Here is a 25,942-nt window from a genome sequence, read left to right as displayed (position 1 = left end):
CCTGTTGATCAAGATCTTTCTCTGAAAGCATCACTGATCAAACACTGGAAGGCATTGCTGATTGACTATTGGAAAGCATTGCTGATCGACAATTGAAGCTTTTCAACTGTTGACCAGCCATCAAAGCATCCTTGGTACCCCATCGCCAGGAAGGCTCATTACCAGTATGTCACATCCCATGTAGGAGGGAAAGTGGTTTCCTTAGGAGCCTTAGGCCAAATTTGAGCAACAAGAGTGCCAGAGCAGAGGAAGGCTCTACCATCAAGTTCTTTTAAGGGTAAACATCTTCTGTAGTTCCTTGAAATTTCTCATGTGAAGTTTCATAAACCTTAGTAATCATTTCAGTATGTTAAGTGACCATAAACATGGTGTTTGTAGAAATTCTGGAGCAGATCTGAGTGAGTAGTAGCCTAAGAAGTTTAAATACATGTACACACAGCAAAATTCCAATAATCATCATAAATAATATATGAAGTCCTGATCTCATCCAAGCATCTATACCTGAAGGAAGCCAGCTGAAAACATCGATAGGGAACCAGAGGGTGTCACTTAAAGACATTGAACCACAGAGGTCTTGTGCTATCTGGAAACTTTTCTGAGTTCTAACTCAACTTCACCAGACAAGTTGATGCAGATACAGCAGGAGGTGTTGGCTACAGCACAGATGCCACCCTGTTCTGCAGGGAGATAACTGAGTGCTATTTGATTATCTAATATAACCCTCACTAGGGAATCAGGGATTGTTGTTGTTGAGCTAAGGTTTGAGCAGTAGAATTTGCCAGTTTAGCTATGGTTAGGGATAAATTTTATATCAACAGATCATTATGGACTCCATCAATCCAAGGGTCAAAGCCTTTGGTAATGGTAATCAGTGGAGAGCAGATGGGGTGTAAGGAGGTCACCAAGTCTCCCCTAGACCTATGAGATTGTGCTTAGTTTTTCTCTTTAACAAGAACTTAAAATGGAATACTGTGGTATCCTAAAAGGCGTTATCCTGCCAAACACCAGCTGTCTAGACATTCATAAGCCCATTGTTCCCCATTGTAGTCACACACAAAGTTGTATCTGGAAGGGGCACATAGTCATATGCTGCCAACAGTGTGGTTATTTATGTTCTTATTGGTATGAGCTTGGGGATACGTTCTAGCCAAGGATCAGTGTGGCCATTACAGCCCTTTAACGGGCCTGCTAATAACCATCAGGCCCCATTGCAACAAAAGGATTCACAAAGACGGGTGAGACTACCTGTCTTAGAAATTTTATTCAGCCATTCTCTTGATGCTGGAGGAGAAGAAAGAAGCGTGAGAGTCTGGGTAGTTGGCATGGCAGAGGAATAAAGTGTTAGGGAGGCGTTTTGTGAAGGTGTCAACCAAAAACAAGGTGGCAATATTGCTCAACTAGTCTTATTCTGTAAGCAGTTTTAAGGGCTGAGCACTTAAAATCTACCATCGCGTTGGGGACCAAGGAGAAATCGGTGATGGGTATAATTAGGGGGTCCTTAGTTCTGGATGATTGTGGCCCTTAGAGGCATACCCAGCACTCAGAGAGATTTCCCCCACTTGCTATAATTTGGGAATAGTTCACTAGAATATTATCTTCCCACTTGCCAACAGAAAGACCTTCAGGGAAGGTCAAAACTTGAATTAAAAGTAAACAGAGTCTAACAAAGCACAGACTAGCCACCATCTTGGACATAATAAGGAAGTCTTTAAGTGATATTCTGAATTCACTAGCTAACTAAGTTGGTCTTTCTTAGCAGAAATGTTGAATTACTATCATGAGGCTCAATAAACTTATCAATGTGATAGAGTAGGTCTATTATGAAGAGGATCAGTGATAAAGTTAGAGCGGTGTGAATGTATATACCGGCCTGCCAATCCCAAATCTTGGGAAAGCTTTCAACGTTAGATGCCGTCTGCTTCACATCCTGCTTAACTTTATTCTTAATTCCTCAGTCTGTTCATAAGTCCAGCTGGGCGCTGGAGCCTTCTGTAAATGAGAAACATGAATCCAGGGATCAACACCTTTAAGTTTGGCAGCACAAGGATTAGTTAAGAATACCTGATATGGTCCTTTCCATCTAGGTTCTAAAGAACTCTTTTGAAGATGTCATTTCCAGTAGACGAAATTACCTGGCTGTAGATTGTGATGTTTGTTGTCTTCATCTCCTAGGAGAGTGCTGTGGAAAGATTCTTGTACCAGTGCCTGGTTTTTATCCAAGGCTCTGATTATTCCTTTGCAATACTGAAGCATGTCTCCTTTAATTAATTGACTATTAAGAGCAAGGAGTGCCAAGTGCAGAGGTTGGCGGTAATTATTTCAAATGGTGACAGCTGGTGTTGCCCAAAGAGGGTAGCTCTCAGATTCAGACGGACCAGAGGAAGTGCTTTAGGCCAAGCCAATTTCAAGGCTTCCACAAATTTTGCCAATTCGGTCTTAATAATGTCATTTGTTCTTTCCACTAGTCCAGGGGACTGAGGGTGATAAGCACAATGAACATGCTATAGAATAGGCCACAGTGCACAGACCTGTTTCACAACACGGCCAGTAAACTGTGTTCCTGGGTCACTATACAGTTCTGAGGGCACGCCCCAGCTGGGTACGATCTTTTCTAATAATATTTTTGCAGCTGCCAAAGCGGTAGCCCATTGGCAGAGGAATGCTTCAACCCAATGAGAAAACACACAGACTGTAACAAGAACAAACTTACAGCCTTGGGAAGGAGGCAACTGAATGAAATCCATTTGCTATACTTCGAAAGGCCCTTTAGGCAAGTCAAAATGTCCAGGGGCTGTCTGGAGAGTCTTCCCTGGATGGTATTTAGAACACACAGCACAGGTCAATAGTGCGTCCTTGGCGGCTTTAGGAATATTTCTGCACCAGTATTGTTTCATGAAACTTACAAGTTTATCTGCTGCCATCTGATGGGTTATCTGGGTCATCTGCTGGGTCGTTTCCATCAGAGGTATTTTCATGGACTCTGGCAAGACAGGTTTTTTATTTGGCTCATATCATAAATTGGTTAATAGGCCAAAAATACAGCCGTTACCTGTCCAATAAAAGCTTTCTTTAGGGGCCGGCCCCGGGGCCTAGCGGTTAAGTGCACACACTCCACTACTGGCGGCCCAGGTTCGGATCCTGGGCGCGCACTGATGCACCCTTGTCAAGCCATGTGTGGCAGTGTCCCGTATAAAGTGGAGGAAGATGGGCACAGATGTTAGCCCAGGGCCAGTCTTCCTCAGCAAAAAGAGGAGGATTGGCATGGATGTTAGCTCAGGGCTGATCTTCCTCACAAAAAAAAAAAAAAGAGAAAAAAAGCTTTCTTTAGGCACTGCCTTAGAGGGGGCATCTTTGATCATTTTCATTAGATCCCCTTTTGGAATATAGTCAAAATTTGCCATAATCGCTTCAAATTTGGTGGCTCATAAGGCAGCTGTCCTTGTGGCCGGATCAGCCAAATTATATCCTTTAGCTTCATCTGAAATCAACTTTGAATGCCTGGGGTAACGGCTGGGCAGATGGAAGGTGTATCGAGTCTAGCAATTCATTACCGAGGGATCCGTTTTTAATTTGGGATCCTCCAGAGTTAGAAATCCTCTGTTTCCAGAGCACACCAAAATCCTGAATGGCCCCTAAGGCGTAATGACTGTCTGTATAAATGTTTGCAGTTTTTCCTTTTGCTGAAGTGCAAGCTCTAGTTGAGGCACATGGTTCAGCTGGCTGAGCTGAAGTGACTGTCGTCAGTCGAGCTGCTTCTATCACCTCGAAAGGAATTGCAATAGCATATTTTCCCTTATCATTTGTTAAATAGGACCCATCAGCAAACCATGAGAGCTTGGCATTTGTAATAGGAGTTTCTTGTAAGTCAACCCTAGGTGTGAATAGTTGGTCAGTCAAAGTGAAACAGTCACGAGGTGTCTCGTGGGAAGGCAGAGGAAGGAGAGTCTCAGGGTTAAGATTGTTACAGCGAGAGAGCGTAATGTGGGGAGACGTTAACAACAGGATCTCATAAGAGGTGAGTCAATTTGCAGAAAGATGTTGAGAGTGATGGGAATTGAGTGAGGCTGCCACACCATGAGGAGCATAGACAGTGAGGGGCAGGCCCATAATAACTTCCTCTGTTGATTTCATAAGAGCTGCTGTAGCTGATACTGCTCTCGTCCAAGGGGGAGCCCTTTGGCCCTGGATCTAATTGTTGACCATAGTAACCAAGTGGTCTATGTCGTCCTCCATGTTTCTGAGTAAGGACACCCAAGGCATTTCCTTTCGTCTCGCGTATGAAAAGAATCATTTGGAGGTCCTAGCCCAGGTAGGCTGAGAATCTTTTCCTTTAGTTGGCAAGAGGCCGTATGAGCAGTTTCATTCCATTCTATGGGATCAGGCTCATTAGACTTTAATAAAACAAAAAAAGGTTGGGCTATTAGGGAAAAGTTGGGGATCCAATTTCTACAATACCCTGCAGGGCCTAGAAATCTTCTCAGTTGTCTCTTAGTCTTTGGTTGGGGAAAACTCAAAATGCTCTGAAGACTGTCAGGGTCTAGAGGCGATCCCTGATCTGAGATTAAGTGTTCCAAATATTTAACTTCAGTTTGAGCAAATTGAAGTTTTTCCTGAGGTACCTTTGCCCTTCACTTGATAGCAGTTTAAGGAAGTAGAGGCTGTCATGCTTCTTTAGAAGGGGAGGACAGGAGGAGATCATCAATGTACTGCAGGAGAGTTGACCCCTCAGGACAGGTGACAGCTGCCAAATCTGCCTTTAAAATCTGTGAAGACTAGGGGGGACTTTCTGTGTAACCTTGCAGCACAACTGTCCAGGTAAATTGTTGCCTATCTCAAGTGAAGGCATACAGAGAATGACATCAGCATCATGGCGGAGTGAGCTTCCCCCATTGAACTTTCCCCATCTAAGACACAACAAAAAGCACATTCATATTCCAACAGAAGCTATTCACACAACACAGCGAACATCAGAGGCACCCAGGCAGCCGTACACCTGAGGACGGAGGTGCTGGAATCCCCAGAGGAAGAGGAAGGAGGTAAGAGGAGCTCCCTTTCTTCCACAAGGACTGCGACCCAGAGACTGAGACCATGCGGCTCTCAGAGGAGGGGGAGGGGCAGCTCGCCGTGTGAAAAACGGCACTCTCCAAGACCCCTCACAGCCTGAGGGGATCCCCCTATGGAGGGAACAGAACTGTTGCGAGGGTAGTTGCAACAAGCTAGCCCCTCAGGAGAGCAGAGAGCCACAGCAAGGCGAGAAACCTCTGAGATCGGGGAGGCGAAAGCGCCCCTCCCACACCTGGCCCCACTGACTGGCACTTCAGCACAGCGGTGCTTCGGCTCAGCCCCCTCCCCAGAGGCAGCGGTCCCCAGGCACCAGGCCCGACCAGCAGTGGGGTGAGCCTGCACCCCCGCACCAGAGGCAGTGGCAGCTTAGTCCCCACCTCGCCACAGCCCCAGCTGCTCCAGCTGGACCAAGCCAGGGCCCCAGCTTCCCTGGCTCCACCGTGCCACGGCCCCAGCTCTTTTGGCTGGAACGTGCCCCACCACCACCCCCTTCCCCTTGTCTTGTGCGCAAGCTCCAGCTGACTTGGCACCCTCAACTTCGGCCCACAGCACTCCAGTTCCAGCTTCTTTGACCCAGCGCACTCCAGTTCCGGCTTCTTTGGCCCAGTGGTGCTTCAGCTGCAGCCGCTTCAACCCACCTGCACTGGAGCCCCAGCTGCTTCGGCCTAGCTGTGCTCCAGCTCCAGCTGTTTCCACACTTCCCCCCAAGCAGCCTCCACTAGCCACACCACAGATCAGCCAGGGGCCGACAAGAGTGCCCACGGACTGAGGTGGGCCAGAATACACAGCCCTTGACCCCCACCCAGGGCAGCAAGAGGAAACTGCGACCATATATTTTCATTATGAGGAAAGGTAAGCCAACACCAACAGGCACCATGCAAAAATATATTAAATCTCCAGACGAAAAGGAAAATGACAAGCACCCAGAAGTCAACCCAGAAAGCACAGAAATGTATAACCTTAATGACAGAGAATTGAAAATAGCCATAATAAAAAAGCTTAATGAAATACAAGAAAACACAGACAGACAATTCAGCGAAACAAGGAGTTTCTTCACAAAAGAGATTGAAACTATAAAAAAAAAAAACCAATAAAATCTCTTAGATATCAAGTGAAGGCAAACAGAACTTGGCTTTCAGGATCCACAGGGATGCAAAAGAAGGAACTATGATGGTCATTCACAGTGAAGAGCCTGCTTTCTGTGGGAACAAAGGTTAGGAGAGTATAAGGATTGGGAGCAACAGGGTGCTGAGGAATGACAGTATTTTAATAGCCCTGAGGTCTTGTACAAACCTCCATCATTTTCCATGAGGTTTTTTTACAGGGAAGATGGGTGTGTTAGAAGGACTATTGCAGGGGACTATGAGGCCTTGAATTCTGTATTCCTCTATGATTGGTTTAATTCCTACAGGGCTTCAGGATTTAAAGGGTACCATCTAATGTTTGGGAGAGGTTTATTAGGGTCAACCTGAATTTTTATTGAGGGAATTGAGTGAATCCTCCCAATATCTGTTGTGGATTTTGCCCAAAGGTTTTTAGGGACTTCCTCCAAGACAGCCAGGTTCTCAGAGCTATTATTCTCTGTTCTAAGATGAAAAACTGTTCGGGGTACTGAGGAGTCCTTAATGTTGCCATCCAAAGCAGTGGGGTTAAGTCAATTTCAAGAATTATTTCCTCCTTTGAGAAAAAGAGATGGCAGTATGATATTTTTCTAAACAGTTAACTTGCTTCCTAGTAAGTTATCAGCAGAACTGACCGATAGGAAGGAATGACTGTCCTGGAGAGGGCCCAGTTGGAAAGGGAAGGGAGGGGATTTATAAGCTGTAAGGAGTTTATTAGATACTCCCACTATCTGAATTTTCTCAGTACTCCGAGGAAGGGGCTGTTTGAGGTGGGCAGGGTTGACTATGGAAAGTGAGGCTCCAGTATCAGTTAAGACAGTAATAACCTCATTTTCGATCATAAAGGAAGTTTCACCTAGGCGATTAAGGGGAAGGATGGGAAAAAACCCTTGCTTGTCGCAGAGCAGCTTCAGTCCATAGGAGGAGCTGAAGGCTTCACATCGGAGGGTTGTTTTGAGTGTTTTAGTTTAAGACAATCCTTCTTCCAGTGGCCAGATTTCTTGCAAAAATGGCAAACATTTTTAGAGTTTAAAGGCTTTAATTTAGTTTGTTGGGGCCTCTGGGAAGGGGCTGATAGTTGTTGAAGGTGTAAGTTCATGATTTTAGTGGCCTTTCGTTTATCTGAATTTTGGATAGTCCAGGCTAATTGGTTTGCCAGATTAACCAAACCAGGAGTTGCCATGGTTTCCCAATTAAATTGTGCTTGCTTTACTAGAAGTGCAAGATCTTCATCTAAGCCATTTATGAACACTGAATTAGAGGCCACCTTAGTGGACTCTATGTCTAAAGGAAGTCCAGAGTTTTCCCTAAAAATTATCTCAAGCCTGTTGTAATACTCATGCACAGATTCATCAGTCCTCTGTGTGCATGCTTGGATTTTATTCCAATGAACAGGTTTTGAGAAGGCCTGAGGGACGGCCTCATCTAAGGTTTTTGCTCTTTCTTGGGCTTTAGATCTGTGAGTAGGTGTGGTCCATGGAAAGTCCTCTAAAGAATGATTCCAGCCAGCTTCAGCCATCCAGTGTTGGACCTCACCTTCTCCCACAAGCAGGTGGATTAATTGCTAAAGATCAGAAACCCCAGGCTCCCAGGTTTAAATAATAATGTTAAATTCTTCTGCAAAGAGGTTCTCAGTAACCTTGGGAAATTCCTTGGCTACAGGCCTCAATTCCACATTAGAGCAAGGTGCATAAGCTACGTGTAAGAAGGTGACCTGATTATTAGGTTTTAGTTTAAAGGGATGAATTTGAACCAGTTGAGTAAGAGAAGTTGGGGCTGCTGGATCAAGTGGATCCTCACGGTCTTGGGGATAAAAAAGGAATTTGGCAAGTGAAGGGTAAAGGGAAAAGGGAGAGGAGAGGGATGAACAGGTTTGAGAAGCAGAGGGAAGGAGCAGCAGGAGGGAAGGACAGGGGAGAGTTACGAGTCTTCTGTAATTGAGAAACCTTTTCAATAAGTTTAGGATTTGTGTCTTGGAGGGAAGCAATTTTGGAGTCCTGGACTCCTTTAGAAGCTTCTAAATACCAATTAAAGTAAGCATTCGATTCAACTTGTTTTGTCCCGTGATTTTCAAGCTCATTGCATAGAAAAATAAGTTTAGGGGCTTCAAAAGAGCCCCAGTGTGGCCACTGTAATTTTAAATCATTTTTGGTGTTATTGAGACCACTGAGATAGAAACATACAAGAGTAAGGACCACAGTCCTCAAACATAAAACCATCTGGAATTCCCAAGGGAGAAACTTCTTGGGAAACTTTAGAAAATGAAAGTCTCATGGTAAAGAAAACCCCGCAAAAAAGAATGACAATGGTTAATGGTTAATTTGGTTAGAGCACGCACCGACCAAGGAAAACTGCTGAGAGAGTTCCCTCCTGCGGCAATGGCTGCCATGCCAGCACTGAAACAATCGTCTCCTGGGAAGTGGCTCCTGATCCCCCAAAAAAGGCACTGACCTCAACCACATGGAGGGAGGTCAGAACCTGAGAGGCTCATGACAGGGAGATTCAGGGATCCATGGAAACCCACAGTGTCTCATGTAGGTAGGCACTGTACCCGGTTCCAGAGGGTGCTGGTCCATGAAGGTGAGATCCCTTCAGATCCCATTTCTGACACCGTGTATGTTAACTTAAAAGTAAACAGCCAACATAAGAGGTAGTGAGGAGTTTATTTTGGGGTCAAAGAATTGCAATTCTGGGAGCACAGATTCAGGTAGAAACTCAAATAGTGTTCCGATTACAGGAGAGGAGCTTAGGGGTTTTATGGGGAAAAGGGCCAAGCTGGATAAAGGGGAAAAAAATGCACCTTAGAGGATGCCTTTGGATTGTGTTCACTCCTCCATGTGGGAGAAGAAAGGGCCCCCAAATTCTCAAAGGTCAGCTTTGGATGGGCCAAAAATGCTATAAGTTTGTGTTGCTTGCTCCTCCAAGTGAGAGCGGAAAAAATGTTAATCAGTTCACAGGGCTGATGTGAACGTTTTGATAAACCAGAGTGGGGAAAGGGAGAAAAACCCCTCCAGCCTTCTTTAGGCCAGCTGCAATCCTGCGGGCCACAGATTGCAGCTTGGAGCTTCCCCAGAGCCTGTGATGTTATCCCAGGAAATACTGGATTTACTGCTAGGAGTTTGAGCAAATTTGCAATGAGAGAAAAGGAAGAATTTTTAAAAACAGCTTCGTATTTTGAGGCTGTTGCACCTAGATCTTGAGTGAAATTGGCGTAAAATGGTATATACTTTCATTTCGAAAATGCTAGAGGGATCATCCCAATCAGAGAAAGTGGCAAAATAAGTACCAGTGGGACACAACTTCCTTGCTTTTTGCCAGTGGGCCTGTTAAAATTTAAATTCTTTGAGTATTGACAACAGAACAAGTCTCTGTGGCTGTTGATTTTTGCCTATCAGAGCCTCTGGAAAAAGGAAGATGACATGGAAAAGAGAGGCGGTCTCTACATGGAGATACATATTTGGAGTTTTAAAAAGTGTTGGTTTTACTCAAGTGCTCTTGTGAAATTAGATGTCTGACCCTTCAAGGCTGGTGATTTTCCAGCCTGATGGGCATATATATATATACATGAGCTGAGCTAACATCTGTTGCCAGTTTTCCTCTTTTTGCTGAGGAAGATGAGCCCTGAGCTAACATCTGTGCCCCTCCTCCTCTGTTGTATGTGGGACACCACCACAGCATGGCGTGATGAGTGGTGTAGGTCCACGCCCGGGATACTTACCTGGGAACCCCGGGCCACCAAGGCGGAGCTCACGAACCCAACCACTACGCCACCGGGCCAGCCCCCTGATGGGCGTATTTTTGAGGGGTCAATTCAGACTCTAAGTTGGACAAGGTGAAAAGGACTCAGGAGAACCTTGTTTGCCACCTGGACTTGGAACCGGCTGTCTGACCCTTGGAAATATTGAAGAAAAGCCACTGGCCTTTTTGGAGTCCTGAATACACAGATCAGATCTTCATTGCCCGGATTTGACTCTAGGCTGAAGTCCGGTACTGCAGGTTCTGGGCAGATTTGGCCTCAGCACAAGCTGTGCCCGACTAAAAGTGGGGTAGGTTGGCACCACAGCCTTGGGGATGCTGCAGATTTTGGACAACCCTCTGTGGGGCGCTAAACGTCCTGGATGCTGGCTGGACTGACGGGGTCACCTACAAGTGCCCACACGAAGGGGCTTATTCTCTGCTAGGCTCATCTGCTGACCGGCTGTGTATCAGATACTGAGACTGACCTAGTGTGTGGGTCCCACAAACCGGGATTCAGGGGCGGGCAGGTCGCAGGGGCTGTGACCTCTCCGCCCAGATGGGACTCCCTGCCCCATCTCGAGGACGTCTCACTGCTGTTGGCTCATGGCTTTCTGGGTGAGCTGCAGTTTACAGCAAGGGACTGACGGCCGACTCTGGGCCCCTCACGTTTCCCCCGGCGCACACGCCTCAGGGAGGCGGTTTACTGTTAACGCCGCTGTGCTCAGAAAAAGGTTGATCTCTTCCAGGCTCCTCACTGGTTAGAGAATCGGGACAAAAAGGGTGAGAGGTTATGCAAACCTATTACGATTTTGTTCTGAACATGGTGTGTCTTTCTGGTCAGGTTGTACAAAAATGTTTCTCTGTGAAAATGCCTCTGTCCTTCTTCCGTACAGCCTTTCCAGACAAAGATCTGGAAGAGAACAGGGGATGAAAAGTTTAAGTACTAAATGGGACAGCCCGATTTTATAACGAGGGAAAAAGCAACACCCAGGCACCTGAGGAGGTGTGGGGAGGTGGGGGGGCAGAGGAGGAGGGCAGTCACGATCTTTGTTCCCGAAGCTTTCCCCTCTTCCTGAAGGAGCTTTCCAAGCTGCTGGGACTGCTTTGAATTCCCACTGGGAGCCTCTGATCACACCTGACAGGTGGTGACCAGGAGAGATCGGGGGTGGCCCCAGCTCCTGCACTTCCCACGCTGAGCACCTGCAGATGTCACCAACACTGGTGCGGGGGATGAACGGCTGTCACAGACAAGCAAAACTGTTGGGAGCTGACCCCCTTGGGCAGTCACTCTGAAAGCAAGGGCTGCCCTGAATCCTGAGGACTGGACTGAGACCCCCATGGTGGGAGGCCACGTGGGGGCCTATTCTCCCCACGGCCTGACTGATGCATGTCCTGCTGGGGCTCTGCTCCAGGGGGACCACGTGTGCCCTCTGAGGCTGGTCTTGTGTGTGTGCCCTGATTTTAATGACAGCTCTGGAAGGCATTCAGATTACCTTCAACTTACCAGAGCTGTGCTGTGCTTGATTTGAGACCGCAGACCGGATAAAAAGGCTCATACAGAAGCTGAAGGAGGAAGCCCCCCCGCTTTCTAAGATGGGCTCTATGGTGAATGGGCTTTGTTTAGACTGGCTAAGTCCAGGACCCCTCAAAGGCATAACGGAGATCAGACTGCAGACTGGCCTCACCCAGCTGTATGGGGTCCTCCTGGTAATAATGTTGCTGTAGAGACACCCCAGCCAAGGGCTATGGGGTGGGCTGTACAGAGAAAAGTTGACATCACAGGCCTCACTGCTGTTCTTGGAAAGGGCTGCTGTCGAGGCTGGCCCTTGGCTGGTGTGGACTTGGGAGGCTTCCCACCATCAGCTTCAGACATCCGGAGTGGCTCCCTGTACCTAAACTGTCGGTGCTAACAATACGGTTTATGCTCAACACGAACTTTCCTTCTGGGAGTCTAGAGTTTGGACACGTGCCAGGCAGGATCATTCCCCAGTATAACCCCTGGGCACTGAGTCTCTAATGAGCTTCCCTGGTTGGCAACACTGCACACATGTTGTCACAGCTCCTTGCTGGGGGGAATTAAGCGTGCCTTGTGTGACTCCAATGGGAGGGGATTCTAGAAGCTTGTGCCTGGTTCACCCAGACTTTGCCTCATGGGGACCCTCCTCACAGAAACTGAAAATGGCCCTTGTTTGCAGGCCCATCCCACCCAAAGCCCGAGAGGCTCTTTTCCTCACCTCTCACTGCTCTGTTAGACTGGGGTCGTGGAATGGATCCTTCCAGGTCCCGACCTCAAGGTGTGGACCAAGCGCCGTCCTGGGGGGTTTGAGGTTCCAAGGAGGATTGGAGGCTAGGACAGTGAGCGGAGGTGGCCTTGGGTCTTCTTTCAGGCAGAGAGTGTGTCACATGCAAAGGCACAGAGACTGACGCATGTGCCTGTTTGGGGAGTCAAGTCTAGTGACACATCAAATATCACTTACAGGCCCATATAGCAATTGGATGGAACATTCTGCAGCCATTCAAATTACAAATAGATGGACTTTGTAATGTGAAAGCGTGCACAGAAAACAGTGATAAAAACGCAAGCACAGTAGAAAGAACGAAGCGAACACCTATTGAGGCCCGGGGCTCAGAGATTTTTAGTGATATTTTGAAAATTATGCCTTACAACAGACCTGCGAGTAGAGGAATTCTCGTCGTCAATTGACAGCAAAGGCACCAGGACTCAGAGAAGTTAATGACACGCTCAAGGTCATGTAACTAATGAGTGACAGCCAGGATTTAAACTCAGGTTCTTTCTACTGTGCCCTCCTTGCTCTCAATGCACACCCCGGCACACATATGCACCACACCACACACACACATACACACCCCACCCCCACCCACCCCCGCACACACACCCTTTAAGCCCGTAGGAGCCTAGGTGTGCACAGATAAAAGTCCTCAGTGACCCTCAGGACAGAGAGAGGGTTGTGCTTTCCTGACTTCGTGTTTTTTGCAATCTGGACAAACTGAAAATTCCCCAGATCATCAAGTCCTGGCTCTTGGCTTGCTTGCCAGTTCTCCTCATTCGCTCTCTCCTCGCTGACTCACTACAGGCAGGAAGAGTTACCCAGGCTAGACCTTCACCTCTTTGCTTGGAAATCCCAGCTAAAGAGCCAAGTTCCGGGCTTCCCAGGTCCCCCTGCCACACACCTGGAGGACACGCGTCAGCCAAGTGTCTGGCGCTGTGTAGCAGGGACCCCCTGGAACCTCTTTGCTATTTGTCAGAATTCTTTTCCCTAGAAGGGACAGAAACTCAATGCCAACTGGTGTAGGCAAAAAGAGGGATCTTCAGGCAAGCCCCCAGTTGGGGGGGGGCGGGCGGCGTGTAGCTGGCCGGCAGAGGGAACTGGGGTCAGAACCTGCTTCTCTTCTCACCTCTCCTTTCCTCGCAGCGAGCTCCTTCCTGTCAGGCCAGCCTGCTCGGGAGCTCCGGAAGTGTGAGCACCGGTGGTCCCAGCTCCTGACGCCCACCTGTACCTCCCCGGAGGGACCTCCTCTCTCCCGAGTTCCAGTTGCAAAAATCCCCGGGACGCCGTCCGATCACCCGCTTAGGTCGCGGCCGGGGGATGGGCTGCTCTGAAAGACTCGCTGAGCCGGGCGCCCAGCCCCGACCGTCCCTGCGGCGCCTGGAGGATGTCGGGGTGCGGTGGGCAGAGCGAGCAGAGGAAAGAGAGGGGAGGGAGGCTCTGGGGGGCATTCCTGCCCTGCGGCTCGACCGGCGGCAGTGGTCTCCCTGACCCCGCGCCCCTCCCCGCCGTGCCTGGAATAGGGGGAGATGCAGGGGGCGAGCACCCACCCCGGCCGGCAGCTTTCTTCTCCCGCACGTTCCCTGGGACCCGGGTCTGGGCGGGGACGGACGGGTCAGGGACCAGGACCCGGGTCTAGGCCGGGCGGGGCGGTGGCGGGATCAGACGTGCAGCGCTCCGGGCGGGGCGCGCCCCCCACTGGCTGCGGCCTCAGGGGGGCGGGGCCCGAACCCCTAATTCCCGAGGCTCCTCTGCGCCCGCCGCCACTGCTGTCGCGGACCGCCTTCCCCGCCGCCCAGCCATGTCCCTGAAGCTCTTCTTGGACCTGCTGTCGCAGCCCTGCCGCGCCGTCTACATCTTCGCCAAGAAGAACGGCATCCCCTTTGAGATGCGCACCGTGGAGCTGCTCAAAGGTGGGCGCAGGCGGCTCCCCAGGTGTCCACAGGCCCGGTGCACCCACAGGCCCCTCGGCCGGCAACTCCCTGAGTGTCCCCACAGCCCCCACGGCCCGCACAGCCCCCTCATCGCCCACAGCGCCTCCCATGGGAGAATGCCCTCGGCTGTGTGGCCTTGGACAAGTCACAGGCCCTCCCTGAACATTAGCTTTCCACTCTGGAAAGGAGGATAAGGTGATCTTCTACTCTGGGGTGGAGAGAAGACACTTAAGAGGATTTTCAGAGTTCCTGTCTTGAAAGCAGGTATTTAAAGGCATGAACACTCAAGACCTCGGGGAGCACGCCATGCTTTTTGTGAGAACTGAGAGATGGGAAGAGCTGAGCCCCCAGTCCTAGCTCCATGACTTCTCTTCCCTCAACCACAGCACCTCCTGCACCCACCACAGCCCCTCGGCTGCCCTGGGAGGTGCAGGGCAGGGAGGCCCAGCCGAGGAGGCCCACACGGGGACTGGGGCAGAGCCCGCCCTGTGCCCAGACCCTGCTGTTTCTCAGGCCAGCCTGCTCTGGGGCTCTGGGTGGGGAGGGGGGGGAGGGCAGGGCGGGTGTGGCTCTTGCCCTGCAGGCCCTTCCTGACTCCTCCTCCTCAGGACAGCACCTGAGCCAGAAGTTCCTCCAGGTTAACAGCCTGCAGAGGCTGCCCACCCTCCAGGACGGGGACTTCGTCTTGACCGAAAGGTGCTCTCCTTCCCTCCCGCCTCCTAAGCCCCAGCCCACCCAGCCCCTGGCTCTCCCACCGTGGGCCCTCCCAGACCCCGAGGGGCAGTGAGGGCCAAGGTGAGGGATGTGGGGCAGCAGACTGCCTGGGGGAGCACAGGATGACCAGGGGCCGACACAGCCTGTCTGCTCCTCTCTTGTCCTCAGCCACCTCTTCTCGACCCCGGGGCCTCTCCACCCCCCGACTCCGGGGCATTAGAAGAGAGGACACGGGGACATTTGTCCAGTGTTGGACAGAGTAGCTTCAACAACAGCAGCTGAAAGGGCCTCTCTTGACTCCTCAGGCTACTGCCCAGGGTCTGCCAGGGCCTGAGGGCACAGCTGGTGGTGAGGGCCAGCCCCCGGGTGGGAAGAGGCCAGAAGGCCAGGCGGCTACAGGACTGATGGCTGGGGGACCTGTCAGAAGGGACGCACCACAGACCTGAGGACATGCTTCCCCTCCTGGTCCCCACCCCATGCACTGGGACATGCCAGGGACTCCATCGAGGACCCAGGGCCCAGGGGCCCTGGGGCAGGGTTCCAGGGGCCCAGGGAGCCTTTTCTGAGCTGTGCAGCCTTGAATAAGTCACTTAAGTATTCTGAGCCTTAGTCTCGTGGGGAGAAGTCTCCCTCATAGGGCAGCTGCTGGAATGTCACAGAGATGAGGTTGGTTTTGTTTTTCCTCCCCAAAGCCCCAGTACATAGTTGTATATTCTAGTTGTAAGTCCTTCTAGTTCTTCTATGCGAGCCTCTGCCACAGCATGGCTACTGACAGACAAGTGTGGTTCTGAGACAGGGAACCAAACCCGGGCTGCCAAACTTTTCACCACTGGGCCATCAGGGCAGGCTCCAGAGATGAGATTCTTAAAGTGCAAAGCAAAAGCTCCTGCCAAGAGTCAGTGCTCAAGACGTCAAAGGAGGGAGGATAGTCAGGAGGGCACCGTGAGAGGAGAGAGAGGAGGCAGTGCCCAGGGAGCTGGGGAGGGGAGGCCATCAAATGCAGACAAGCCTCAGGGCTCCACGAGCACGAGCCAGGGTCCTCAGCCATGGCTCCTGCCCCTGTCCCCAGCGTGGCCATTCTGATTTTCTTGAGCGCTAAGTACCGGACAGCGGACCACTGGTACCCAGCCGACCTGCAGGCCCGCGCCCACATCCATGAGTACCTGGGCTGGCATGCCGACTGCATCCGTGGCACCTTTGGTGTGCCCCTGTGGACCCAGGTAAGGAGAGCCGTGTGGGGAGTGGCTGACTGTCCGGGACTGGGAGGAGGCAGGGGCCACAGACTGAGGCCACCCTTTGTCCCCGTCAGGTGATTATGCCGCTCACTGGGACCCAGGTGCCAGAGGAGAAGGTGAGGCGCAACAGGACCGCCATGGACCAGGCCCTGCAGCAGCTGGAGGACAAATTCCTGGGGAACAGGGCCTTCCTCACCAGCCAGCAGGTGACGCTGGCTGACCTCATGGCACTGGAGGAGCTGGTGCAGGTGCGAGCTCGCTGGTGGAGCAGCGTCCCTCCTACTGCCACCCCCATTAGACAGCCAGAAACACTGAGCCCTAGAGAAAGTCAGGACTTTGCCCAGAATCACTGAGCAAGTTTCCAGCTGAACTGGTGCTGGAGCCCTGACCTCCTGCTGCTCTCCTGGCTGTGGGGTTTCACCCTGTTGCTCTTGGGCCCTGAGGCTGGCCACACTGCCCTGGGCTCACCTGGGGGCTGGGGAAAGGACCAGACACCTGTGCCAGTCCTGCTGGCATTGGGACCTCAGTATCCCCACAAGTTTCCCATCCTTGTCCCCACAGCCCGTGGCTGTTGGCTGTGACGTATTTGAGGGACGGCCGCGACTGGCAGCATGGCGTGAGCGAGTCGAAACTTTCCTGGGTGCTGGGTTGTGCCAGGAGGCCCACGGCCCCATCTTGAACATCCTGGAACGGGCAGCCAGCAAAACATTCCTGGTGACCCTCCCAGAAGCCTATCCGTTTGTGCTGCGTCGTATTTCCAGGATCCCCTGAGGAGTCTTGGATGGGGGCTGATGGTTGGATGCCAGGAGGTTAGCAATAAAGATTCCCAGCGTTTCTTACCTTCCCCTTTTCATCTTTTCCATCTTGACTCAGTTTCTTGTCTCTGGCTCCAGGAGGAACAGTGCACAGGCAGGACACCTCGTGTCCTTGGCAGTGCTTCTCCTCAAGTGCAGCAGATATAATCAGTAGAAGACTAAAATCCACCATATACAAAGATCCCCTAGAATTCACTAACAGGAAGCAAAACAAAGCAACTAAAAATCAGCAAATGCCATTGGTCTTTGAAATATAAAGAAGATTCTGAACACTTTGATCAAGGAACCAGGAATTATTGGTTTTATTACATTGTTGTATTATATAAAAGTTTGTTCCGGTAACACTCCTCATAGTTAACCAAAGTAACCTCACAGATGACAGGTCAATATAGCATTATTACCAGGACAACAAAATATTGAGTAAGAAAGCAATTAGAATTGCAAACTAGTAAAGGATATAGATGATGTTTCACAAGACGTACTAATAGTCTTTGAACAAGCACTCCTGTTTCCCTGCACAGTTTCAGAAGAAACAGCAAACTGTGGGGTTATAGATTGTCACGCAAACCTCCAGGTGTGTCAGTCGGAGACTATCCGTGGGATGGAGCCCACAACAGTTACATCAACAGAGAGGATTTTATATGAAGAATTGGTAACCAGGCATTAGAGAACCCTGAAGTCAGAGAAGACGCAGATGATCACAGAGGCAGCCACTCCCCCTAGGGCTGAGGGACTTGGGAGGAAATTGGAATTATTAGAATCTAGGTGCTGGAGGAGAGGCCCTGTGGAACTCAGACTTCTGAGGAGGGTGCTGCTGCCTCCAGAACACCAAGGAGGGCCCCGGGGGGCTGAGCTCAGACCTTGGAGAAGGGGCACCAGATGGAGGGTGCCGTACCTCTCAAGGTGAATGACAAAACCGGTCCTGGGAGTGTTGGAAAAACGTTAATCCCGGTTCAACTGCAGTTATTGGAGGACTGTTGCTGCCACCTGAGCAAAGACCCGTTGGTGTGGTGATGTTGACTGTGTCAGGAACCTTTGACCTCCTCCAGCTTCCCACCTACTGTATGGCATCTGGTGTCTACAGGACGGGGCTGAACCTGTCTCTAATGCTCTATAACTCCAGTATATTCATCTGAATTCCAGATGTCTCCAGCCATCTTAGAATTCTTTGCACCCACTCGGTGGTCTAAATCCCTCTGTGGGAGAAGCTGGTGGCCGATTGCATCCCTGTGGCCATTTCTGCCTGGGAATCAGAATGGCTCCATCTAGTTGAACTGGAATGCTAGAAAAGCAAAACAATTCTGAGGCACGTGGGTTTCCCACCTCATATTTTATACCCAGCCCAAATGGCACTCCCCTGGGAAGGTAGGAAACATCAGTCGTGCACCTTCCCTCAGCTTCCTAACAAACATGGGGTGCGCCACAGTGAGGGAGTTCAACCAAACAGGAGATAAGAAGACATTGGCTTCAGGACCATACTGGCATCCCGAATACCGGCTGTGGAACGCTAGGCTCAACCCCTGGTGTAGTCACCCCCAACTACCTGGGATGACATCCTGACGGTGATGGAAAGGGGTTGAGAGAAAGACTGCTATCTTCAAGTCCCTGAAGTGGACTAGCTTTAGTGGATGGCTCGATGTTGCTTCTTTGTTCCCCGGACTTGCCTCCTAACCCTCGAGCTCGTTGCTGGGTTTCGGTTTTGATTTTTTTCTTTCCTGCAACCTCGTTTTGGCATGTCCTTCCAGGCAGTGAAAGAGTCAGCCTCCCACTGCCCTCCTGGTGAAGCCTGAGCTTTGGGAAGCCGTGGCAGCACCCCAGTGGCTCTGGTCACAATTGAGGGTAATATCTCTCCCTGCCCTCAGATCTCTATGCCAGTCACAATGTCCTGCCCCACCATGGGCCTGGGGCTCTACCTGGACCTGCTGTCCCAACCTGGCTGCACTGTCACATCTTCTCCAGGAGGAATGGCATCCCCTCCGAGCTGGACACTGCAGAGCTGCTCACAGGTCCTGCCCCTCCCGTGCCACAACCCCCTCCTCACCCCCACCCCCTTCTCTGAGCCTAGAACTTTCTGGCTCCCTCCCATCTGTCTCTGTGCCTGGCAGGCTCCCTTACCCCGAGGGAAGGCGGTTATGTCAGAACACAGCCACCTCCCCATGTCCCCTCCCTGTGAACCTTGGGTAATGTCTTAGACAGCTTGAGTTGCTATAACAAAAACTCCATAGACTGGGTGGCTGGGATGACAAAGATTTATTTCTCACACTTCTGGAGGTTGTGAAACGCAAAATCAAGCTACCAGTAGATTCAGTGTCTGATGAGATCCCATTTCCTGGTTCATAGATGGCCATCTTCTCTCCTTGTCCTCACATGGCAGAAGGGGCTAGAGAGTTCTCTGCAGTCTCTTTTATAAGGGCACTAATCCCATTCATGAGATTCCCACCCTCATGACCTAATCACCTCTTAAGATCCCACCTCCTAATGCCATCACCTTGGGGGTTAAGAAATCATCATATGAATTTGGGAGGGTGATGGGGACACAGACATCCAGTCCATAACAGCTGGGCCCCAAACCTTGCCACTATGGTGATTTGGGCAGCTGAGTGGGCCAGCTTGGGAGGAGGTAGAGGGATGGTGGATTCCTGGCCCTGGTCCCATCTGACCACCTGTGTCCTAAACCCCTGCCCTAGGGCATAATCTGAACAAGAATTTAGCCCAAGTCACAGGATGAGCAGGGTGCCCGTTCTGAAGGATGGCAACTTCACTTTGGCTGAAAGCTACCCGCCAACCCACACCCACCCCCGCCCTGGGCTCTTCGGGCACCTGGATCCTGCTGGCTCCAGCCTCAGGCAACCCTGAGTGTGAGCAAAGCCATTTGTCTTTGAGTCTCTTGTCCTGGCAGGTTCTACGGGAGCAGTGGCTTGGCCTGTCCTCCCAGCGTGTCAGGAACATCACTCCCGGTATCTGTTGTTTTTTCACCAGCAGGTGAAAGAATTTTACTTCACAGTTGCCTTTAAAATTACAAAGACATTATGTTCTTCATATGAAAACATTAGTACAGGTACCTATTAAATTGGTTCTGAGCAGCAAATCCAATGTGTGGGGAGTTTCCCCCACGGCACCAGGCCACTGCACCCTACTGGTGCCTGAGAATTCACCTCAATTCTGACATCTCTGCCCGGAGATTAGCATCAGACTGCACAGTTGAAGGGCTCAGTCCTAGAAGACGCACCCCCTCCTCTTCAGACGCCAGTCACAAGCCCAGGTTGTCACCTGTGCTTCTGACCCACTGGCAACAGCTTGGAGGTACCAACGACCCCCTCCTTGGGTTCAGTTCATTTACTAGAGCAGCTCACAGACCTCAGAGAAACATTTTACTTATTAGATCACCGGTTTCTTATAAAAGGATATAACTCAGGAACAGCCAGGAAGTGATGTACAGGACAAGGTATTAAGACCGAGTTAGCATGAGAGGCCCCATGTCTAAACCCCCGCCTCCCCCGTCTTCTTCTCACAGTGTGCTTTGAGGGAACACTTAGAACTGGAAACAGGCAAACTAATCAGTAACCAGTAGAGAGAATGACTTGTTAGCAGAAGATTTAAGTCCTCTGCGCAAACTGTTCCTTCTCTCCCCGATAAGGAAATAACTAAAGTTTTCTTTTTTGTTGTTGCTGAGGAAGATTCGACCTGAGCTAACATCCGTGCCAATCTTCCTCTGTTTTGTATGTGGGTCACCACAGCATGGCCGCCGATGAGTGGTGTAGGTCTACACCCGGGAGCCAAACCCGACCCACCGAAGTGGAACACACCGAACTTAACCGCTAGACCAGGGGGCCAGCCCTAACTAAAGTTTTCTTAGATTCCTCAGGAATGTCGCATTCAGCAGATCCAAAACTTTTGTCTACTGAGAGACGCCCCAAGGTCTGTGCTCATCCAACATCTGACCCTCCTGAGCCCCCTCCCCCACCCCATTTCCCTTCCATTCCCCTTTAAGATGGTGTATTTAGGACGATAGTCCGCCATCTTCCTATCAGCTAGCTCATCGCTTAATAAAGTTTTCTCTCTGCACCGCCTTGCCCCTTGACAGATTGGCTTGTGTCTGCTGGTGAGCAGATCGAGCCCTTGCTTATTCTCAGTATGAGGAATGGGCTCGGAGCTTTCATGCCCTCCCATTGTGTGCCAGTCTCCCCCAGATCTCCAACCCAGAAGCTCTCTGAACCCCATCCTTTAGGGTTTTTATGGAGGCTTCATTATAGAGGCATGATTGATTAAAATCATTAGCCATTGGTGATTGATTCAACCTCCAGCTCCTCATGCCTCTCTGGAGATGGGGGGGGAGGACTGAGAGTTCCCACCCTCTAATCACTGGCTTGACTCCATTGGCTACCAGCCCCCATCCTTAGTCACTTCATTAGCACAACAAAAGACATCTTCATCACTCTCAACACTCAGGAAATTCCACTGGTTTTGGGAGCTGTCATACATGAACTGTGGATGAAAACCAAATATATATGATTTATTCTTATAAATCATAATATTGCACCTATACTTTCTAGAAAACGATTCTATAGACTCTTTCAAAGAAAAATGCACCCCATTATATCCGTTCGGTAGTTGCTTGGAAAAACTAACATCTGGACTGATTCCTGAAACATACCATTCCACCACTCTGTATCTTTTGGTTCAAAGTATAGACTCTTGTCATCAGTATGTGTTCCACATTCTTGCCTACTTGAGGCTACATGCGTAGACTGGTTTATCACTTAATGTTCTGTGGGAGATCAAGATTTGGCCACCCTGAACTCTATCTCTTTACCTTGGTTGTTTTCTCCAGGGACATTTGACCTCCCCCACTAACTGCCTAAAGAATTTGACATGGTGGCTCCTTCCTGGAACAGATCTATCATGATGGCTGTAAAGATAATGTAGGGTAAATGTTACAATAGGAAAGGCACCAACAAGCCCCTCTTATCAGAAGTTCTGTCTCTCTGGCCACATTCTCTGGATGACCCTGCGAGGAGTTGCCAGACAATCATTTACATTTATAAGGGAAATCTCCATTTGTAAAGGTATCTCCCTCTCTGTTTTGAGAAGAGAGGGGGATGGCCTCATTTCTAGAGGCTTATCAATGTGGAAGTTGAGGCCTTAAAGCTGCATAATAACCTTACTCTTGTTTACTGTGCTTTAGTGGTAATCTCCTGTAACTGACTCCCCCCACCCCCAAAATCCTCCTTTGTCATTGGCTGAACATGGTATTTAAGACGAGAATTTCTGCTATTGTGTTGAGAAACGCAGTGTCCCTGCTTTCTCCCATGTATACATGTTATTAAACTTGGTATTATTTTCTCCTGCTAACCTGTCTTGTTGATTATTTGGCCAGCCATAAGAACCTTAAGGAAAAGGGCAGAGGGAGATTCTCCCTCTTCCCCCGACAGTTCCATTGGTTCATCAGCCTTTCCTGCAGGTTCATCAGCAGGTTGGTCAGGCTATTCCTTTCTCTGTGGTCTTTCTTCAAGAGCTTCCTGAAACGGAAGCACATCATCATCATAAATTGTAACCTCCAGTCTTTACCGACAATTCCAATGGAAATATTCTTTGTGCTTAGGCTGTGTTCTGCAGGAAGTGTGTCGCCTAATGCACACACATCATGCTTAACCAGTTCATTCAAATTGTATTCCATAAACTCAGACATATGTCTCTCCAAATCAGTGGGAGCTTTTTGAGAATGGGCTCCAAGTGACATCGCTCTGCCCTCAAAATCGTTAGCAGGTGGACAGGTTTGGAAAATGTGACGGCCTGTATCATCATAACCAGCAATCAGCAGCCTGACACCATATGGTGTGCAGCCACACTCTTGCAGTGGTATCTGGGTCTTGCTTCCCGTTAGAGACACAAGATTAGACACAGGGAGAGGTCTGTCAAATACAAATCTGGAATCCAAGTGCATAAAATTATCCAGGTGCATGAAATTACACAACAGTCTGGCATCAGCAGTGGGTCCTCCAAGTGAGACACCACTACAGTTGTCAGCATGGAGAATGTATCTCTGATGAGTTGCAAGCTCTGCTGGGCTCTCCTCAATGCACTCGACACTGCATGGGTTTTCAGTTCCAGACCAACTGTGGCTGAACCTTGTCTGGCAGCTTCCACTGCATATTCAATTTGATGAATCCTGTCCTGAGGGCTCCAATGAGTCTGGACGAGTCCACTAATTAAGGGACCATAGCCATTATTTTTGTTTCTTACTGGGCTCACCTCCTCTTGTCACAACATTTGTCTTGCCAAGCTGCCCCAATTGTTAACTACTAACTATCAGTCTTGGGAAAAGGTTACCATTTTGATGGTATGGTCCTTTGACAAGGCCTTTTCCACTTAGGCTGTAAGGAGCTTTGTTAAATGGTGACTTCCCGATAAACATAGTCACCAGGCTGTAAATCATGAGTCTGTATATCTTCCTCCGTAGGTAAGTTTGCATCACGTGCATCGGCAACCAATTTCGAGTGTTCTTTTAACAGTTTAGTTAGGATTTTACAATGGTATGTATGTATGTACATACATACCATTTTACAATGGTAAAGTATGTCACCTTTTAGTAATGAAGATTCATATAATCCTTCCTCTAGAGGCGTAGGTCTCCCAGTAATAATCTCAGGTGGAGACAATGGATGCTTGCCAAAGGGTGTTGATCTTGGGTTAACAATACCGGTGGAAGGGCTTAGGCCGAGGCAAAGAAAATGCATCTGTGAGTTGAGCCAATTGGGTCTTAATTATGCCATTTGTTCATTTCATTAGGCCTGACAATTGGGAGTGGTAACTGCAGTGAAGATGCTGCATAATGGGCCAGATTTTACGAATTTCCTTCATAATTTGTCTGGCGACAAGAGTCCCAGGTCACTGTGTACTTCTACTGGACTCCTCGTACTGGAATGATATGTTCCGGCAATTGTTTACTTATTGATTGAGCGGTAGCCCTTCGGCAGGAACTGCTCCAGCACAGTGAGAGAACATGCCAATCATAACAAGTACATACTGGCAACCTTGAGAGGGAGGCAACTGGATAAAATCCATCTGCCAAATTTCAAACGGCCTCACTGGCAAAGGGAAAACTCCCTTGGAACACTACAGGGGCCTCTCTGGGTTGTCTTTAGGGCAGACTAAACATTGAGAGTATATTTTCCGTGCTATAGTAAAAAAGCATTTCCAAAAGTACTCTGGGGCCCAATGAGTCAGATCATGAATATACTGTAGAAATGGAGCTTCCAAAGGAAGCATTGGGTGTTGATTAGGTCCAATCCACAGGTCCCTGCAAGAATCAGAAGCCCCTGTTTTTGGATCTAAATTCTTTTTCTTTTTCTGTGGCAGTTTTCTGAAAATCAAACTGAGCCTCAGTTAAGTTAGAGAGGACGAGGTACATGTCAGAGTTTGTGGAATCACCATCCGTAAGGCAGCTTGCTTAGCTGCCTGATCTGTTAACTTGTGTTTTGTTTGTTTGTTTGTTTCTGAAGTGTCCGCCTTGGAGTGACCTTGTACTTTTAATACTGTCAATTCCTTAGGGAGTTAAGTGGCTTTTAGCAAAGCAGCCGTTTATTTCTCGTTTTTAATATGTTGCTCAGTAGAGCATTAAAAAACCTGTTTTTAGAGCATCCCAAAATCATGGGCTATTTCAAATGTACATCTATTGTCAGTAAAAATACTTGCAGTTTCCTTTAGCCAAACGACAGACTCTGGCCGGTGCAACAAGTCTAGCTTGTTGTGCTGCGTGAGCGTGAGGCAAGGGAGCCCTCTCAAGAATGGAGACTGGAGGACCCACAGCACATCCACCTTGGTGTTTCCCAGTAGGTCCTCGCAAGTATGAGCCATCTGGGCATAATAGGAGGTCAGCATTAGTTAGAGGACTTTCATGTAAATCATTCCAAGAGTCAAAAGCTGGTCAGTTAATTTTATGTAGTCTTGATCCGATTTCATTGATTCGGCATCATCTGGGAGCAAGGTGGCAGGATTTAGCCTGTTACGCCTAAGCAGAGTTATATTAGGAGAAAACAAAACAATTTCATACAAAGTTAATCGACTCGCAGAATCATGTTGAGTGTGATGAGAATTTAACTGAATGAGGAGCACAGACAGTTAAAGGAGACCCCATCACCATTTCTTTAGTAGCCTCGCACAAGAGAGCTGTTGCTGAAATAGCCCTCATACACAGTGGAAGTCCTTTTGCTACCAAGTCTAATTGCTGCCTATAATATCTTATAGGTCGACGGTGATCATCGTGTTCTTGAGTTAATACACCTAAGGCATTTCCTTTGTCTTCGTGTAGAAAGAGAGAAAATGGCAAGTTGAAATTACGGTGACCTAAAGTTGGTGCCTGCGCCAAGATGGACTTTAAGGTGTTTATGGCTTTTTCTCCTTCTGATGTCCAGACTGGTCAGACTTAAGTCATATATATACAAAAGGTTGAGCAATGAGTGAAAAGTTAGGCACCTACTTCCTGCAGTATCTAGTCAGTTAAAAAAAAAATCCCCTCAATTGTTTTTTGTTAACAGTTTAGGAATCCATCAGGTTTTCCATTTTGGTTCTGTAATTTTTTAAATTTAGTTTAGCATTATGATCTGACAGTTTATCAGAAACCTATATTTTAGAGTAAGTGTCAGAGTCCTTTCCAGGAACCTCTCTGAAAATGAAACATACCTGCAAAAGCATCAGGGTAAAACAATAATTATCCATAGATAACAAAAGACTTAAAATTATACTGTAATTGACAAGGAAACATGGACATTTTTGTGACATATAACATTGTAAGATAATGACTAGAATTATGACTGATAACTAGGACAGATCAGAATTTGAGGAATGTTATACAACTTTTAAAACACTTATATCAGTGACATTTACTTATGCAATATAACATAAGAAGGTTTATCATCTCTTATTGGACAGTGCTTCCTATGTAATTTAACACACCAAATGAGTCTAATTAGTTTAATATTTCCCTCTTTATAGGAAGAGAAAACAAATTCTTTGAGAAGTCCTAAGGTCGAT

The 25,942-nt window shown here is 48.9% G+C and overlaps 1 protein-coding gene and 1 pseudogene across 2 annotated transcripts in view; one reads left to right on the top strand and one right to left on the bottom strand.

Annotated features, from left to right (window-relative positions):
- LOC131398390 (glutathione S-transferase theta-2B-like) overlaps positions 1-16,935 on the top strand; it is a 46,804-nt gene extending 29,869 nt beyond the window's left edge. The window contains exons 2-7 of one of the 2 annotated variants that reach the window (XM_058531892.1): positions 13,358-13,606; positions 14,049-14,124; positions 14,754-14,841; positions 15,929-16,079; positions 16,169-16,342; positions 16,656-16,935. In XM_058531892.1, coding sequence (XP_058387875.1) covers positions 13,532-13,606; positions 14,049-14,124; positions 14,754-14,841; positions 15,929-16,079; positions 16,169-16,342; positions 16,656-16,865 — 774 coding nt within the window. In that variant the 5' untranslated portion in view covers positions 13,358-13,531 and the 3' untranslated portion in view covers positions 16,866-16,935. The other variant, XM_058531895.1, reaches the window with a different exon arrangement.
- A 4,282-nt stretch (positions 16,936-21,217) lies between these two features.
- Positions 21,218-24,766, bottom strand: LOC131398614 (proteasome subunit alpha type-1-like; annotated as a pseudogene).
- Between the last annotated feature and the right edge of the window lie 1,176 nt (positions 24,767-25,942).

This window comes from Diceros bicornis, chromosome 35, assembly GCF_020826845.1.
Source record: "Diceros bicornis minor isolate mBicDic1 chromosome 35, mDicBic1.mat.cur, whole genome shotgun sequence".
Lineage (NCBI taxonomy): Eukaryota > Metazoa > Chordata > Mammalia > Perissodactyla > Rhinocerotidae > Diceros > Diceros bicornis.
This window is presented reverse-complemented; position numbering and strand designations above follow the sequence as displayed.